This window comes from Saccopteryx bilineata, chromosome 1 (genome assembly GCF_036850765.1).
Source record: "Saccopteryx bilineata isolate mSacBil1 chromosome 1, mSacBil1_pri_phased_curated, whole genome shotgun sequence".
Lineage (NCBI taxonomy): Eukaryota > Metazoa > Chordata > Mammalia > Chiroptera > Emballonuridae > Saccopteryx > Saccopteryx bilineata.
Genome location: NC_089490.1, coordinates 219,640,404 through 219,657,260, shown reverse-complemented (window position 1 = coordinate 219,657,260; position 16,857 = coordinate 219,640,404). Strand labels below are relative to the sequence as shown.

The 16,857-nt window shown below is 38.1% G+C and overlaps 1 protein-coding gene across 9 annotated transcripts in view; it reads left to right on the top strand.

Annotated features, from left to right (window-relative positions):
• The window catches only part of CHRM3 (cholinergic receptor muscarinic 3), a 621,150-nt gene extending 604,790 nt beyond the window's left edge, over window positions 1–16,360 (top strand). For all 9 annotated transcript variants that reach the window (XM_066236319.1, XM_066236285.1, XM_066236328.1 and 6 more), the window contains one exon: window positions 12,287–16,360. In XM_066236319.1, the coding sequence (XP_066092416.1) occupies window positions 12,306–14,078 (1,773 nt within the window). In that variant the 5' untranslated portion in view covers window positions 12,287–12,305 and the 3' untranslated portion in view covers window positions 14,079–16,360. The remainder of the gene's footprint in view (window positions 1–12,286) is intronic.
• Window positions 16,361–16,857: the final 497 nt, after the last annotated feature.

Sequence of the window (16,857 nt, the reverse complement as noted above, 5' to 3'; positions counted from 1 at the left end):
TAATGAGAGGGATAAGAGGGAAACAGGAAAAAGGGGAAATAATTTAAAAATTACTATTGTATTAAGTGGAGCAAAAACTAGATAACATGATGAGCCAGGGTTGGGAGCACTGCTAATGAGTTAAAAAGCAAAGTAAAAAGCACCCAAAATGCCACAAAGAAAAATTTGAGACTCAAATAAATAATTTGATTGTGATTGAGGATTTACTGTGAGTAAAAGTGAAGGAGAAAAGAAGAAACTAATATAGAGGGAGAAAAAAAGTAAGAGGAAAAATGAAAAGAAGAAAAAAGAACAAAAAGAGAGAGAGAGAGTTAAGTGTTTTGGAGTGCAACCTTCATAGAGAGAAAGGAAGAAGAAAAGAAAGAAAATGGGAAATGTAACACTTATGGGTAGTGTAGTTCATGAAGAGGAAAGAATAAAATGGGCAGAGAATAGAAGGACCAAAGTGGAAGAAGAAGAAAATAATCAAGACAAGAAGATGAAAGAAACAAAAAAAAAATGGAAAAGGTTATAAAGTCTGTGGATTTTTCTTGATTTTGAAAGGTTATCTTCTTGCTTTTTCTTTTCTCTCCCTCTTCTAGGTCGATGACTCTGTACCCCGGGTTCTGCCCCTGTGGCATGCTCAAGTAGAGGTTTGCAGTTGATCAGTCTCTATGGTGATGTCATATATTAGGCTTCAGTCTCATTGGCAGTCGAGGCTCGTTAGCATTTGCAGGTTCCGACAATGAGAGAGTCCATTTTCCCAGAGCCTCTCTCCTAGTCTTTCCTTCCTGAATTAATAGTCTGATGATCCAGCTATGGGGTTGCTGCTGCCTCTGTCTGGAGAGTAAGAAGCTCAAAGAGCTGGCAAATCCCCACTCTATCCCCACTCAGTGCAGGGTTCTGGATAAGGCCCTGCCAGTCAGAGCCGCCAGCATAATCAGTGGGGGCTGGGAGCCAATTGCTCTCAAGGTGCCTTTCTATATGCTTCCAGGCATGTCCAGAATGCCTCAGCACTCTGTGGGACCACTCTCCCCAGGCTTTTTGCTCTTTGTAACCTGTTTCGGCTGGGTAGAAGATGCCTTAGTCGCTGTTTGCAAAACAGGAGGTCTTATAAGCTGCCAAATCCCTCTTTTTAACATATAGCCCTGATTAGGAAAGCTCTGCCAATCAGAAGTTGCTCCCACTCCTATGTGCATAGCAAGAGGCACTAAAAAATATCGTGCCTCTTGTCTTAGATCGCTGAACTGAGAGGGATCTTGTCAGTTAGAGTCAAATAGATCAGTTGGGAGGTGAGCAGACTGTGGGTTAAGGTAATCCTTCCTGTGTCTGTTAGCTTGTATGGCTGGGTGAGGCGCCCCACCTGCCTGGAGAAGTTCGGGCGTGGGGAAGTTCGCTTTCACGCACTCACCACATGCAACTCTTCAGTGTGCAGGAACCCCACCGAGACTCTGGTCACAGCCCACACAAAGGCCTCTGACTCTGCCCCTCTGTCTGGTAACATGGGCGCCCACTCCTGGGGCACTAGGAGGAACCTCTCGCACACTATCCATGCTTGCTGACCAGGTTATCAAGTCTCATGGCTGCCGCCACTCGCCCCTCTTTGTCAGGGTTTGGCGTGGGCATTAGCTTGCGTTCACTGGGTCACTGCAGGCACAGTCTTTCCTCGGCTCGAATGTCTATGCCGCAACCTGGCTCTCTCCACCCCCTTTGCCTGCCTCAGTTCCAAGTGAAAGCAGCCCTTGCCTAGGTTAGTAAGGAAGGCGGAGTGTTCCTTCATCTTTTTTCATTCGGTGTTGATTATATATTTAGTCAATTTTTCACTCAATCATACCTTCGTGTTCAGTGTGTGGGGACTTCTAGATGCTCCAAGGACAGATTTTTCTGTCTCTTGTTGAAGAGCTTGTTGAAATTTTGGGGAGATTTATCGGTATCGCTCTTCACATGCCATTTCTCTGACGTCACTCCAAAAAGCCTTCTTTAATTAAAAAATTAAAATCAGTATTATATGTAAGAAAATATAGCAAAGAAAAATATTCTCATTGACAAAGGCAAACAGTGAAAGCAGTGGATCAATTAACTTTAAGGTTAGTACAAACATTAAAAGGCAACAGTAGGTATCTCACATGTAATTATAACAATAAATTAAGGGATACACACAAACACACACATAAGGCCTGAACTTTGGTAGCACAGTGGGTAAAATGTCAACCCAGAACGCTGAGGTTACTAGTTCAAAACCTTGGGCTTGTGACAAAACAGAAATGTGGAGGGGATGAATATAAATGGTAGTTATTTTAAAATGTGTTCAAACTTAAACAACCATAAACTTAAAATAGTATGTTATAAACATAGTTAGATATACAGGCAGCACTTGGTAACCACAAATTAAAAATCAAGAAATAAAAAAATAAATCTAAACACTACATTGTAGAAAGTCATCAACATGTAAGAGAAAAGAGCAAGAAAATAAGAAAGAAAGAACTACAAAAACAATGAGAAAACAATTAATAAAATGGAAATACTGTATCTGTGTACTTGTCAATAATTACTTTAAATGTAGATGGATTAAATTTGCCAATCAAAAGACATAGGTTGGCTGAATGGATTCAAAACAAGACACATACATATACTGCCTAAAAGAGACTCACTTCAGATCAAAAGACACATCCAGACTGAAAGTAAATGGGTAGAAAAAATATTTTATGCAAATGAAAATTTAAAAATTGGTGTAGCAATGCATACCAGTTAAAATAAACTTTAAAACAAGAATTTAATAAGAGATAAAGGCATTTCATAATGATAAGCAGATCAATCTAACAAGATGTACTCTTGTAAACATATATGTACCAATATAAACGCATCTGATTACATAAAGAAAATATTGATGGATTTTAAAAGAATCATCAATAGTAATACAGTAATAGTAGGGGCTTTCACACCACATTGCTATCAATGGATAGATCATCCAGACAGAAAATCAGTGAAGAAATAGTGGCCTTAAATGACTCCTTAAACTAGATGACTTGCCTGACCAGGTGGTGGTACAGTGGATAGAGCATCAGACTGGGATGCAGAGGACCCAAGTTCGAGACCCCAAGGTTGCCAACTTGAGCGCGGCTCATCTGGTTTGAGCAAAGCTCACCAGCTTGGACCCAAGGTCACTGGCTTGAGCAAGGGGTTACTCAGTCTGCTAAAGGCCCATGGTGAAGGCACATATGAGAAAGCAATCAATGAACAACTAAGGTGTCGCAACAAAAAACTAAAGATTGATGCTTCTCATCTCTCTGTGTTCCTATCTGTCTGTCACTATCTATCCCTCTCTCTGGTTCTCTCTCTGGCTCTGAAAAGAAAGAAGAAGAAAAAACTAGGTGACTTAATTGATATTTTTAGAACAGTTCACCCCAAAGCACCAGAATATTCATTTTTTTCCAAGTGCACATGGAACATTTTCCAGATAGACCACATGCTAAGCATAAAATGAGTCTCAATAAATTTAAGAAGATTGAAATCATACAAAGTATGTTCTCTGATTATAAGATATGAAACTAGAAATCAAATAGAAGTAAATTGAAAAGCACAAACACAAAGAGGCTATATAACATGCTACTAAACAATGAATGGATTAAAAATTAGAACAAGGGAAAAATCAAAATTCTTTAAGACAAATGAAAACACACAAACAAAATCTATGGGATACAGCCAAAGAAGTTCTAAGAGGGAAATTAATAGCAATACTGTCCTACTTCAAGAAACAAGAAAAGTATCAAATAATTAATCTAACTTTACACCTAAAAGAACTAGAAAAGGAACAACAAACAAAGCCCATGAGAGTAGAGGGAAGGAAATAATAAAAATCAGAGTGGAAATAAACAAAATAGAGTAAAAAATAAAGTAGAAAAGATCAATGAAAGCAAGAGCTGGTTTCTTAAGAAGATAAACAAAACTGATAAGCCTTTACCCAGACTCATCAAGAAAAAGAGAAGGCCCAAATAAATAAAATCAGAATTAAAGAAAAGTGACACCCAACACCACAGAAATACAAAGGATTATAGGGAAATATTGTGAACAATTATATGCCAACAAATTGGATAACATGGAAGAATTGGATAACTTCCTAAAAACGTAGAATCTTTAATGCTGAATTGGAAGAAACAGAAAATGTAAAGAGAACAACTACTAACAAAATTGAATCAGTAATCCTAAAACTCTTAACAAACAAAAGCCTTAGACAAGATGGCTTCACGGGCAACTTTACCAAACATTCAAAGAAGAATTAATACTGAATTAATACCTATCTTCAAACTATTACAAAAAAATTGAAGAGGAGGGAAAGCTCCCTAAGTTAACTTATGATTCCAGTATTGCTGATATCAAAACCAAAGACATTACAAAAAATTATAGGCAATATTTCTAAAGAAAATAGGTGCAAAATCCTCAAGAAAGTATTAGCAAACCAAATTCAGTCATACAGTAATATGATCATACACTATGATCAAGCAGGATTTAATCCCAAAATGCAAGGCTAGTTCATTATCCACAAATCAATTAACATGATATACCACATAAAATAAAAAATAAAAATCATATAATTATATTAATAGATGCAGATAAAAGCATTTCACAAAATTTAATACTTATCTATGATAAAAAAAAACTCTCAACAAAGTGGGAATAGAAGAAGTATACCTCAACATAATAAAATCTATATATGATATACCCACAGCTAGCAAGACTCCATTGTGGAAAGCTGAAAGCTTTTTCTTTATAATCAAGAACAAGAAAAAGATATCCACTGTTACCACTTTTTTTTCAAGATAGTATTTGAAGTCCTAGCACAACAATCATAATAAAAAGTAAAAGCATCTGAATTGGAAAGGAAGAAGTTAAACTGTCTTTATTTGCTGATGAAATGATACCATGTATATATAAAGAATACTAAAGATTACACACACATACACAAGACAATCATAACTAATAAATGAACTCAGCAAATTATCATGATACAAAAATAATACTCAGAAATTATTTTTATTTTTATGCACCAATAAAGAACTATTAGAGAAACATAGAAAACAATCCCAATGCAATATATGGGTGATATGTTGTAGAAGTGAACACTTGAAACCTATATAATTTTTTAACAAATGTTGCCCCAATAAATTTAATAAATATTTAAAAATAAAATCTTATTTAAAATTGCATCAAAAGAATAAAAAAACCTAGGAATAAATTAAAGAAAGAAGGTAAATGACACTTTGACACATCAGCTTTGTGGTATTTCTGACAAAAATGTATAATCTGTGAGGAAGGAAGAAACTTTACCCTCAAGCTTCTTCTGACTGGTCTAATAATCAAATAAACACAATTCAGATTAACATGAGAAACTAACCAAATTTAATACATACATATTTGTGGAAATCCCACATACATGCAAGACTCAGAGACCCCACATGCATGAGAGATTCAAAGAGAGAAAGGGAAAATGGGAATATAAGACATCCTGAGTAGAGATGTTAAGGTGCTTTGAGGCTTCAAAGAGTCATTGCTGAGAGAGCATGTTTAATAATTAGTAGTTTCCCTTGTCCTATAGATAGGTCAAAGGAGGTTATCTTTGATAACCTCTTATTATGGACAAACCCCCCAATTAAAGTTCTAGATAGTAAAAAAAAGAAAAAAAAGAAATTGAAGAAGACAAAAATAAATGGAAATGTATATTGAGCTCATCGACAGGAGAATTAGCATCATTGAAATGTTTATACTACCAAAGCAATCTATGGATTCAATGCAGTATCTATTAAAATACCAGTAACATTTTCACAAAACTAAATTGAATGATCCTAAAATTTATATGGAACCACAAAGGACCTTGCATTACAAAAGCAATCTTGAAAAAGAACGTTAAATGTATCACATACCAGATATCGAACTATACTACTAGTCTATAGTTATAAAAAGAGCATGGTACTGACATATAAACAAACACATAGATGAATGGAACAGAGTTGAGAGCCCAGAAATAAACCCACTCCTATGTAGTCAATTAATTTTTGACAAAGGAAGAAAGACTATAAAATGGGGTGAAGACAGTCTCTTCAATATATGATGTTGGGGAAACTGTACAGATACAAGAAAAAAATGAACTAAAATACTTTCTTACACCATATACAAGAAAAATTCAAGGATTCAAAATGTTGGAGGAGTAGATGGAGATAACATTCACTTCTACCCAGAACCATATCAAAATTACAATTAAATATAGAAAAATCTATATGGATAACTATCTTTAGACTAGCTAAACAGAAGTCTTATAACTGAAGATATAAAGAAGTTACATCAAGATTGGTAGAAAGAGCAGAGATGTGAAAAGGGCAGGCCTTGCGTCTATGCAAGGTGCTTGAAAATCCAGAGCAATGTTTCAGCTGGAAAGATCCCTCAGGTGATTAGGTAAACTGCATCACTGAGCTCCACAGGACACTTACTACATAAGGCCACCACCTCACTGAGACTAGGAGACATAGAATATCAACATAATACATAGCAACAAGCACAGAGGCAGCAAAAATAGGGAGACAAAGAAATATGTCCCAAGTAAAAGAACTAGAGAAATCTCCAGGAAAAGTAATAACCAAAATGGAGTCAAACAATTTATCAGATACATGGATTTAAACAGTGATTATAAGGATGCTGATGGAATCTAGTGAACTTCAACCACAGAAATAAAGAATACAATATATGATATGAAGACTACAATAGAGGAATCAAAAGTAGGGTGAATGGAGTAGAAGATTGAATCAGCAGTTTGAAACACAAGGTAGCAGAAAAAACCTGCTCAAAACAGAAAAATAAAAGATGAGAATAGTTTAAGGGTCCTCTGGGATAATATAAAGCACAATAACATTCACATCAGAGGGGTACCAGAAGAAGAAAAAAAAAACAGCAAAGTATTCAGAGCCTATTTGAAGAAATAATGACTAAAAACTTCTTTAATCTGGAGAAAATAACAGACACACATGTCCAGGAAGCTCAGAGAATTCCAAACAAGATGGATCCAAAGAGGCCAACATCAAAATACATTATAATTAAAATGGCAAAGTTAAAGAAAAAGAGACAATCTTAAAAGCAGCAAGAAAGCCTGACCATGCAGTGGCGCAGTGGATAGAACATAGACCTGGGATGCTGAGGACCCAGGTTTGACCCAGGTCTTCAGCTTGAGCATGGGATCATAGACATGACCCCATGGTCACTGGCTTGAGCCCAAAGGTCTCTCGCTTGAAGCCCAAGGTCACTGGCTTGAGCAAGGAGCCACTGGCTGGGCTGTAGCCTCCTAGGCAAGGCACAGATGAGAAAGCAATCAATGAACAACTAAGATGCCACAACAAAGATTTGATGCTTCTCATTTTTCTCCCTTCCTGTGGCCCTATCTGTCCCTCTCTCTGTCTCCATCTCTTTTGCTAAACAAGCAAACAAAAACAAAAAAAGACCAATTCATTTACTTACAAGGGAGCTCCCATAAGGCTCTGATCTAATTTCTCAACAGAAACTTTTCAGGCCAGAAGCAATTGACAGGAAATATTTAAAGTAATAAAATGCAAGGACCTATAACCAAGACTACTCTACGCAACAAGGCTATAATTTAAAATTCAAGGAGAAATAAAGAGCTTTCTTTTTGTTTGTTTGTTTGTTTGTTTGTCTTATGGAATTTTTGGCTAACTTTTTTGTTTTTTTTTTAAATAAATTTTTATTAATGGTAATGGGATGACATTAATAAATCAGGGTACATATATTCAAAGAAAACATGTCTAGGTTATTTTGTCATTAAATTATGTTGCGTACCCCTCGCCCAAAGTCAGATTGTCCTCCGCCACCCTCTATCTAGTTCTCTGTGCCCCTCCCCCTCCCCCTAACTCTCTCCCTCCCTCCCTCCCATGTCCTCCCTCCCCCCACCCCGGTAACCACCACACTCTTGTCCATGTCTCTTAGTCTCATTTTTATGTTCCACCAATGTATGGAATCATGTAGTTCTTGTTTTTTTCTGATTTACTTATTTCACTCCTTATAATGTTATCAAGATCCCACCATTTTGCTGTAAATATCTGATGCTGTAAATGATGGAAAGCCATCATTTCTTATGGCTGAGTAGTATTCCATAGTGTATATGTGCCACATCTTCTTTATCCAGTCTTCTATTGAAGGGCTTTTTGGTTGTTTTCATGTCTTGGCCACTGTGAACAGTGCTGCAATGAACATGGGGCTACATGTGTCTTCACGTATCAATGTTTCTGAGGTTTTGGGGTATATACCCAGTAGAGGGATTGCTGGGTCATAAGGTAGTTCTATTTGCAGTTTTTTGAGGAACCACCATACTTTCCTCCATAATGGTTGTACTACTTTACAGTCCCACCAACAGTGAATGAGGGTTCCTTTTTCTCCACAGCCTCTCCAACATTTGCTATTACCCGTCTTGTTGATAATAGCTAATCTAACAGGGGTGAGGTGGTATCTCATTGTAGTTTTGATTTGCATTTCTCTAATAACTAATGAAGCTGAGCATCTTTTCATATATCTGTTGGCCATTTGTATCTCTTCCTGGGAGAAGTGTCTGTTCATGTCCTCTTCCCATTTTTTTATTGGATTGTTTGTTTGTTGTTGAGTTTTATGAGTTCTTTATAAATTTTGGATATTAGGCCCTTATCTGAGCTGTTGTTTGAAAATATCATTTCCCATTTAGTTGGCTGTCTGTTTATTTTTATATCAGTTTCAATAAAGAGCTTTCCAAACAAGAATAAGTTAAGGGAGTATATCAAAAACAAATAAGTATTACAAGAAATGTTAAAAGACTTCTTTAAGAAGAAGGAAAAAAATGAAAAGAACCATAAATATAAATAATAAAATGTAAAAAAATACAAAACTATCAGTAATCACTTTAAATGTAAATGTATTAAATGCTCCAATTAAAAGACATAGGGTAGGTTAATGGATAAGAGAACAAGATCCATATATATGCTGTATACAAGAGACACAGTTCAGATCAAAAGATACACACGGACTGAAAGGAAAGAGATAGAAAAATATATTTCATGCAAATGGAAACAAGAAAAGCTGGGGTAGTACTATTTATATCAGACATATCAGATAAAATAGACCTTAAAACAAAGTCAATAATAAGGACCTTAAAACAAAGGTTATCAGGGACAAATTACATAATGATAAATGGATCAATCCAACAAGGGGAATTAGCCCTTGTAAATATTTATGCACCCAACATAGGAGAACCTAAATACATAAAGCAAATATTGATGGACATAAATGGTTAGAAGGACAGTAATAGAGTCATAGTAGGGAACTTTATCACCCAATTGACCTCTACTGATAGACTTTCCAGACAGAAAAATCAATAAGGAAACAGTGGTCTTAAATGACACATTAAGATTTATTTGATATCTTCAGAGCATTTTACTCAAAAGCAACAGAATATGCAGTTATTTCAAGTGCACATAAAATAGTTTCCAGTATAAACCACATGTTAAGCCACAAAATGTTTCAATAAATTTAAGAAGACTGAAATAATTTCAAGCATCTTCTTTGATCACAATGTTGTGAATCAAGAAATCAATTACAAGGAAAAAAAATTGAAAAACACACAAACACAAAGAGGCTAAATAACATGTTACTGAAAATTAATGGGTTAATAAATAACTAGATCAAAGAAGAAATGAAAAGATACCTTGAGACAAATGAAAATGAAAACACAAGCCAAAAATCTATGGGGCAAGCAAAAGCAGTCATAAGAGGCAAATTCATAGCATTAGAGGCCTACTTCAAAAAACAAGAAATATTTCAAATAAACAACTTAAACTTACACCTAAAAAAACTAGAAAAGGAATAGCAAAAAAGCCAAAATAAGTGGAAGGAAATGATAAAAATCAGAGCAGAAATAAACAAAATAGAGTTTTAAAAAGCAATACAGAATATCAATGAAAATAAGAGCTGATTCTTTGTAAAGATAAATAAAAGTAATAAACCTTTAACCAGATGCATAAAGAAAAAGAGATGAACAAAACAAATGGAATCAGAAAAGAAAGAAGTGAAATAACAACTGAGTCCACTGCTTTTAGTAATACTTTTTTCTGACATATATTTTGGGCAAGGGAAACAAAAGAAAAAAAATTGAACTACACCAAAGTAAAAATCTTTTGCACAATAAAGGAAACCATCAACAAAACAAAAAGACAACCATTTGAATGGAAGAAGGTACTTGCAAATCATATATTCAACAAAGGGGTCAATATCTTAAGTTTACCAATAACTCATACAACTCAACACCAAGAAAACAATCTAATTAAAAAGTGAGCAGAGAATCTGAATAGACACTCTTCCAAAGAGGACATACAAAAAGCCAATAGACATATAAAAATATGCTCAATGTCACTAATTATTTTAAGAATGCAAATCAAAACCACAATGAAAATCACCTCACACCTGTCAGAATGACTATCATCCATAAATCAACAAACAGCAAGTGTTGTAGAGTATGTGGAGGAAAGGGAACTCTTCTTATGTATTACTGATGAGAATGCAGGTTGGTTCAGCCACTATGGAAAACATTATGGAGTTTCCTCAAAAATTAAAAGTTGGACAACCTTATGACCCAGTAGTTCCATTTCTGGGTGTATATTTTGAAAGAATATATGCACCTACGTTAATTGCAACATTATTTACAATAGCGAAGACATGGAAGCAACCTAAGTGTCCATTAATAGTTACATAATTATCCAATCACTATGTTGTGTACTTTAAACTAATATTAAATTGGAAGTCAATTGTAATGAAAACAAAATTTTTTTTTGTATTTATCCTAAGTGAGAAGCAGGGGGGCAGACAGACTCCTGCATGTGCCCAACTGGGATCCACCTGGCATGCCCACCAGGCGGCGATGCTCTGCCCATCTGGGCCGTTGCTCTGTTACAACTGGAGCCATTCTAGCACCTGAAACTGAGGCCATGGAACCATCCAGTGCCTGGGCCAACTTTGCTCCAATGGAGCCTTGGCTGCTAGATGGGAAGAGAGAGATAGAAAAGAGAGGTAGAAGAGTGGAGAAGCAGATGGGTGCTTACTCCTGTGTGCCTTGTCCAGGAATCGAACCTGGGACTTCCACATGCAGGACCAATGCTCTACCACTGAGTCAACCAGCCAGGGCAAAAAATATTTTTTAAAAATACCTATATATTAGCCCTGGCCGGTTGGCTCAGCGGTAGAGCGTCGGCCTAGCATGCGGAGGACCCAGGTTCGATTCCCGGCCAGGGCACACAGGAGAAGCGCCCATTTGCTTCTCCACCCCTCCGCCGCGCTTTCCTCTCTGTCTTTCTCTTCCCCTCCCGCAGCCAAGGCTCCATTGGAGCAAAGATGGCCCGGGCGCTGGGGATGGCTCTGTGGCCTCTGCCTCAGGCGCTAGAGTGGCTCTGGTCGCAATATGGCAACGCCCAGGATGGGCAGAGCATCGCCCCCTGGTGGGCAGAGCGTCGCCCCTGGTGGGCGTGCCGGGTGGATCCCGGTCGGGCACATGCGGGAGTCTGTCTGACTGTCTCTCCCTGTTTCCAGCTTCAGAAAAATGGAAAAAAAAACCCTATATATTAGAAATATTCAACCTGGTTTGGTAAATTCAGAACATACTGGTAAATTTTCTGCATGTTATCAAGCATAAGATCACTGCCTTGTATACTGTTATCATGCAGTACAAGGAACCAATTCATTACTTCTGTGTTTTAAAGAGATGTTATAATGTGAAATAATTCACATGTATTTCCCCTATTATTCTTTGATGTTCCTCATTCCAGTGAGGCTTAAATTGCTGTATGTCTCAAAGTCATTTATTACTAAAGCGTGGGATAGGCAAATGCCTCAGGATACGTGGATAAAATGCAAACATATTGTTTCAAGTGGCATGATGATACACCTATACTGGCTGAGTATTATATGAGCATCTAATATTTTCCCTCTTCTCTTTAAAATAAGGGAAGTAAAGAAGAATTTTTTATGGTATATATTTAGAAATATGGAAAATGTGGGAGAAGCAGAGTGTTCGATGCATGCCACTAGCTAATTGTACTACCCTGAACAAGTCAATTTCTGCTTGTCCTATACCCCTCACCTTTAAAGTAAGAGAATAAATGTGATATTTTGGCCTTGCTGAGAAGCAGCATCTTATAATAGGTCTTTTCTGTCTCTTAAAATATACAATGCAAAGAATATGTCAAGACAAAGGCAGACATTTTCCTAACTCTTTTTTTCTCTCTTTTCTCCCCAGACTATGTCAGAGAGTCACAATGACCTTGCACAATAACAATACAACTTCGCCTTTGTTTCCAAACATCAGCTCTTTCTGGCTCCCTGGCTCCCCAGATGCAGGACTGCCCCCAGGTCCTGTCACTCGTTTTGGCAGCTACAACATATCTCGAGCAGATGAGAATTTCTCTCCTCCAAATGGCACCAACAGTGACCCTCTAGGAGGTCATACTATCTGGCAGGTGGTCTTCATTGCATTCTTAACAGGTGTTCTGGCTCTAGTGACCATCATTGGCAACATCCTAGTGATAGTGGCATTTAAGGTCAACAAACAGCTCAAGACAGTCAATAACTACTTCCTCCTAAGTCTGGCCTGTGCTGATCTGATTATTGGGGTCATTTCGATGAATCTGTTTACTACCTATATCATCATGAATCGGTGGGCTTTGGGGAACTTGGCCTGTGACCTGTGGCTTTCCATTGACTATGTGGCCAGCAATGCTTCAGTTATGAATCTTCTGGTAATTAGCTTTGACAGGTACTTTTCCATCACAAGGCCACTCACATACCGGGCCAAACGAACGACAAAGAGAGCTGGTGTGATGATAGGTCTGGCCTGGGTCATTTCCTTTGTCCTGTGGGCTCCTGCCATCTTGTTCTGGCAGTACTTTGTTGGAAAGAGAACTGTGCCCCCAGGGGAGTGCTTCATTCAGTTCCTCAGTGAGCCCACCATTACCTTTGGCACAGCCATCGCTGCCTTTTATATGCCTGTCACCATTATGACCATTTTATATTGGAGGATTTATAAGGAAACTGAAAAACGTACCAAAGAGCTTGCTGGGCTGCAGGCCTCTGGGACAGAAGCAGAGGCAGAAAACTTTGTCCCCCCTACAGGCAGTTCTCAAAGCTGCAGCAGCTATGAGCTTCAACAGCAAAGCCTGCAGCACACCGCCCGGAGAAAGTACAGTTGCTGCAACTTCTGGTTCCCATCCAAGAGCTGGAAGCCCAGTGCTGAACACATAGACCAAGACCACAGTAGCAGCGACAGCTGGAACAACAACGATGCTGCTGCCTCCCTGGAAAACTCCGCCTCCTCCGATGAGGAAGACATTGGCTCAGAGACGAGAGCCATCTACTCCATTGTGCTCAAGCTCCCAGGTCACAGCGCCATTCTGAACTCCACCAAGTTACCCTCATCAGACAACCTGCAGGTGCCTGATGAAGAGCTGGGGACAGTAGACTTAAAGAGGAAGGCCAATGAGCTGCAGACCCAGAAGGACATGGATGATGGAGGCAGTTTTCCAAAAAGCTTCTCCAAGCTTCCCACCCAGTTAGAGTCAGCTGTGGACACAGCCAAGACCTCTGACGTCAACTCATTGGTGGATAAGACCACGGCCACTCTACCTCTGTCCTTCAAGGAAGCCACTCTGGCCAAGAGGTTTGCTCTGAAGACCAGAAGTCAGATCACAAAGAGGAAACGCATGTCACTCATCAAAGAGAAGAAAGCAGCCCAGACGCTCAGCGCCATCTTGTTTGCCTTCATCATCACCTGGACACCCTACAATATCATGGTTCTGGTGAACACCTTTTGCGACAGCTGCATACCCAAAACCTATTGGAATCTGGGCTACTGGCTGTGCTACATCAACAGCACCGTGAACCCTGTGTGCTATGCCCTCTGTAACAAAACATTCAGAACCACTTTCAAGATGCTGCTGCTGTGCCAGTGTGGCAAGAGGAAGAGGCGCAGGCAGCAGTACCAGCAGAGGCAGTCAGTGACTTTTCACAAGCACGTACCTGAGCAGGCCTTGTAGAATGAGGTGTTGTTGACAGCAGTGACCAAATGCACACATCAACCCACAAACCTTCGAAGGGAGCTGGGTGAGGGGTAGAGTGATTGCTGGTGAGGATAAAAATATCTTGATCACCAGATGTGAAAGAAGCTTCTTGTTTACTGAACCACGGGGCAAATTCATTTTAATATGAAAAGTCAAATATTGATTCAGCAAAAAAATAAAATAAAACATATTACTGGATATAAACTTATTATTCTGATATAGACTTATAAGTATTTTTGCTCAAAGGAAAAAAAATGTTTCATAGCAGTTATACACCCAAAGTGATCTGCTAGTTTTTAAATTTCCACTAGTTCTGGGATCTCAGATAAGCATAACTAGCTGCCCTAACACCCTAGATGTCCTTTACAAGGATTTCAAGTGTTGATTCTAATTCATTATGGAGCAGGTCAGGCTAGTGAATTTACAGTTCTAAAATTATTTCATACACTGCTAAGCTGAACCTTTTTGTCCCAATAGAGCTTTCTGTCTTCTCTTTGATGTGTTGTCAAACTCTATTTGTGGACTTGATTCTTGATTCCTGAAAAGTACTGTTTGGTGCAGTTCAAGTTTTGTAAAAACAAAAATATTTACGTGTGTTTGTGTGTGTGTGTGTGTGTGTGTATGAGTTCCCCCCGAGACACACACACACACACACACACACACACACACACACACATCATGTATATAATATAATGGGAATCAATGAACTGGCAAAGTATTCCTGCATTATTGATGTCAGTACTTTGGTCACTGAAGTTCTCTAGGATCCTAACACAACATAAAAGTGAAATACACCCAGTGTGATGTTTTCAAAACCAGGGCTGTTGTGCACAGACCCCTTGGAGAATGTGCAACGTAAAGCAGCCAGGCCCTCCTGGCGGGTCTGGGCACAGCATTATTGTCCTTAAAGTCCAGCAGCACTGCTTGACCAGACTCTGAGTGGTAACTATCTCCTGTTGACATCCTCAATAGAGCTATTGGGCCCCTCTTAGCTCAAAAAATTAACCACATCCACATGTTTGTATTTAACAGTCACATTTCTGAAGGTGTCCAAACAAATATTCCGTACCTAAACTTACAACTCAATAATACTGTCACATTTGAACGTCATACACAGCAATATATATAATATATATTATTCATATATATATTTCATATATATATGAAATGACAAAGCAAAAAGACATTGTCATGGGGATGAGGGAGAATGGGTACTTCTTTTTTTTGCAAACTGTCATTTTCTAAATGAAAAACTTACACCTTTGTTACTTAGCTGTGGCCAGTGCTTCCTGAAATTTACCTTGTGACCTTCACCTAGAAGGTGGGCTTAGAAAGTCACATGTCTTCTAGAGAAGGAATCACACTTTAAAAAGTAATGCTCCAATTGGTTTCCTTACATTTTGGGGAAAAAATGACTTTTTTATTCTTTTCTGAATTGACCAAAATGATAAATGTTCTATTTGGGGGTGCAGGGTGGGGATCCTGCTGGTGGTGTAATGTTTGTTGCTGCTGCAATTGTTGGGGTCCTTCCTTTTTCTTTGGCAGGGGTTGTGTGGGAGGAGGGTGGGGAGGGAGGTGGGTGCTGAGAAATCTCACCTTTGTACAGGGCCTCCATGAGGGCCAGAGTCAGGGTAGAAGCTGCTTTTGTATTCAGTGTGAGCTGGTGTTTACAGGTGACTTTGTCAACAGTGGATGTGTACTCAGTGGTGTCTGTGTTTCTGAACTATCTAATTTTGTGTTATGTTTATATGAAGAAATATTTATGCATACTTCACCAAGTGTCTATTTAATGTTGATAACTATTACTGTTCAGTCATCGGCTGTGGTACCTTGAAGGTGATTCTCCAAAGTCCGCTTGAGCAATGAGTAGAGTATATTAAGCTTTCATGTGGCTGAGAAGAAAAATGTCCTTCTGTTGGCATCAGCAAGTACCTAACTCTAACTAGGTTTTGAAAAGTCAACTGTAACTTCAACATAAATGTTTAAAATTACCCTTTTGTTAAACTTAACGAGAACTGAACAAAGCACTCTCTACCATTCTGTTTGAAAACACATGACAAGGGGAAAAATTAGTGTAATTGAAAGTTTATTTTTTTTGCCCACATTTAACCAAAGAACAAGAAAAAACAGACTATTTTCTAATGTGTATAGCAAACTACAGAATGTTATGTTATCTACCTGTGAAACGTCTAGTGAGAAATTGCATCTATATTTAATTACTCAAGTTGGCCTGGCACTAATAAATATGTGAATGCTAATTTGAGTCTCCTTGTACTTCAGTCATTTCCATCATTTCTAAAACTTCGAAACTGCGTCCACAACAAAGGGCTGTTTCTTGTGTTAAAAACAACAAGATCAACAATTAGAATTAAATTTAAGAAATAGAGAAACCCTGAACTCTGGAAGAACTGAGAAGGTTAATAGCAGTCCTTACATATGATTGTCTCCTCATTCCCGTCCTATTAAGAGGCTGACACTGACAAAAAGAAACAAAGTCAAGACTCCAGCTGCCCTTTTCTGTCAATAGTTTAATCAGAGAATTGTTTTCAAATCTCTTATGGATGAAAGCTGCTTTGAAATACTTCTGACTGTGCTTATAGAAAGGTATGTCCAACTCTTAGTTTGGTTACAGAGAAGGAAAATTAGAAAAACACATTGTTTGAATATGGACAATTTAGAAGGGAAATCAAAGATGTAGTAAGTATTTGTGATTGGACATAATTGCACCTGCATGTCTCAAATGGCTGTCATTAGG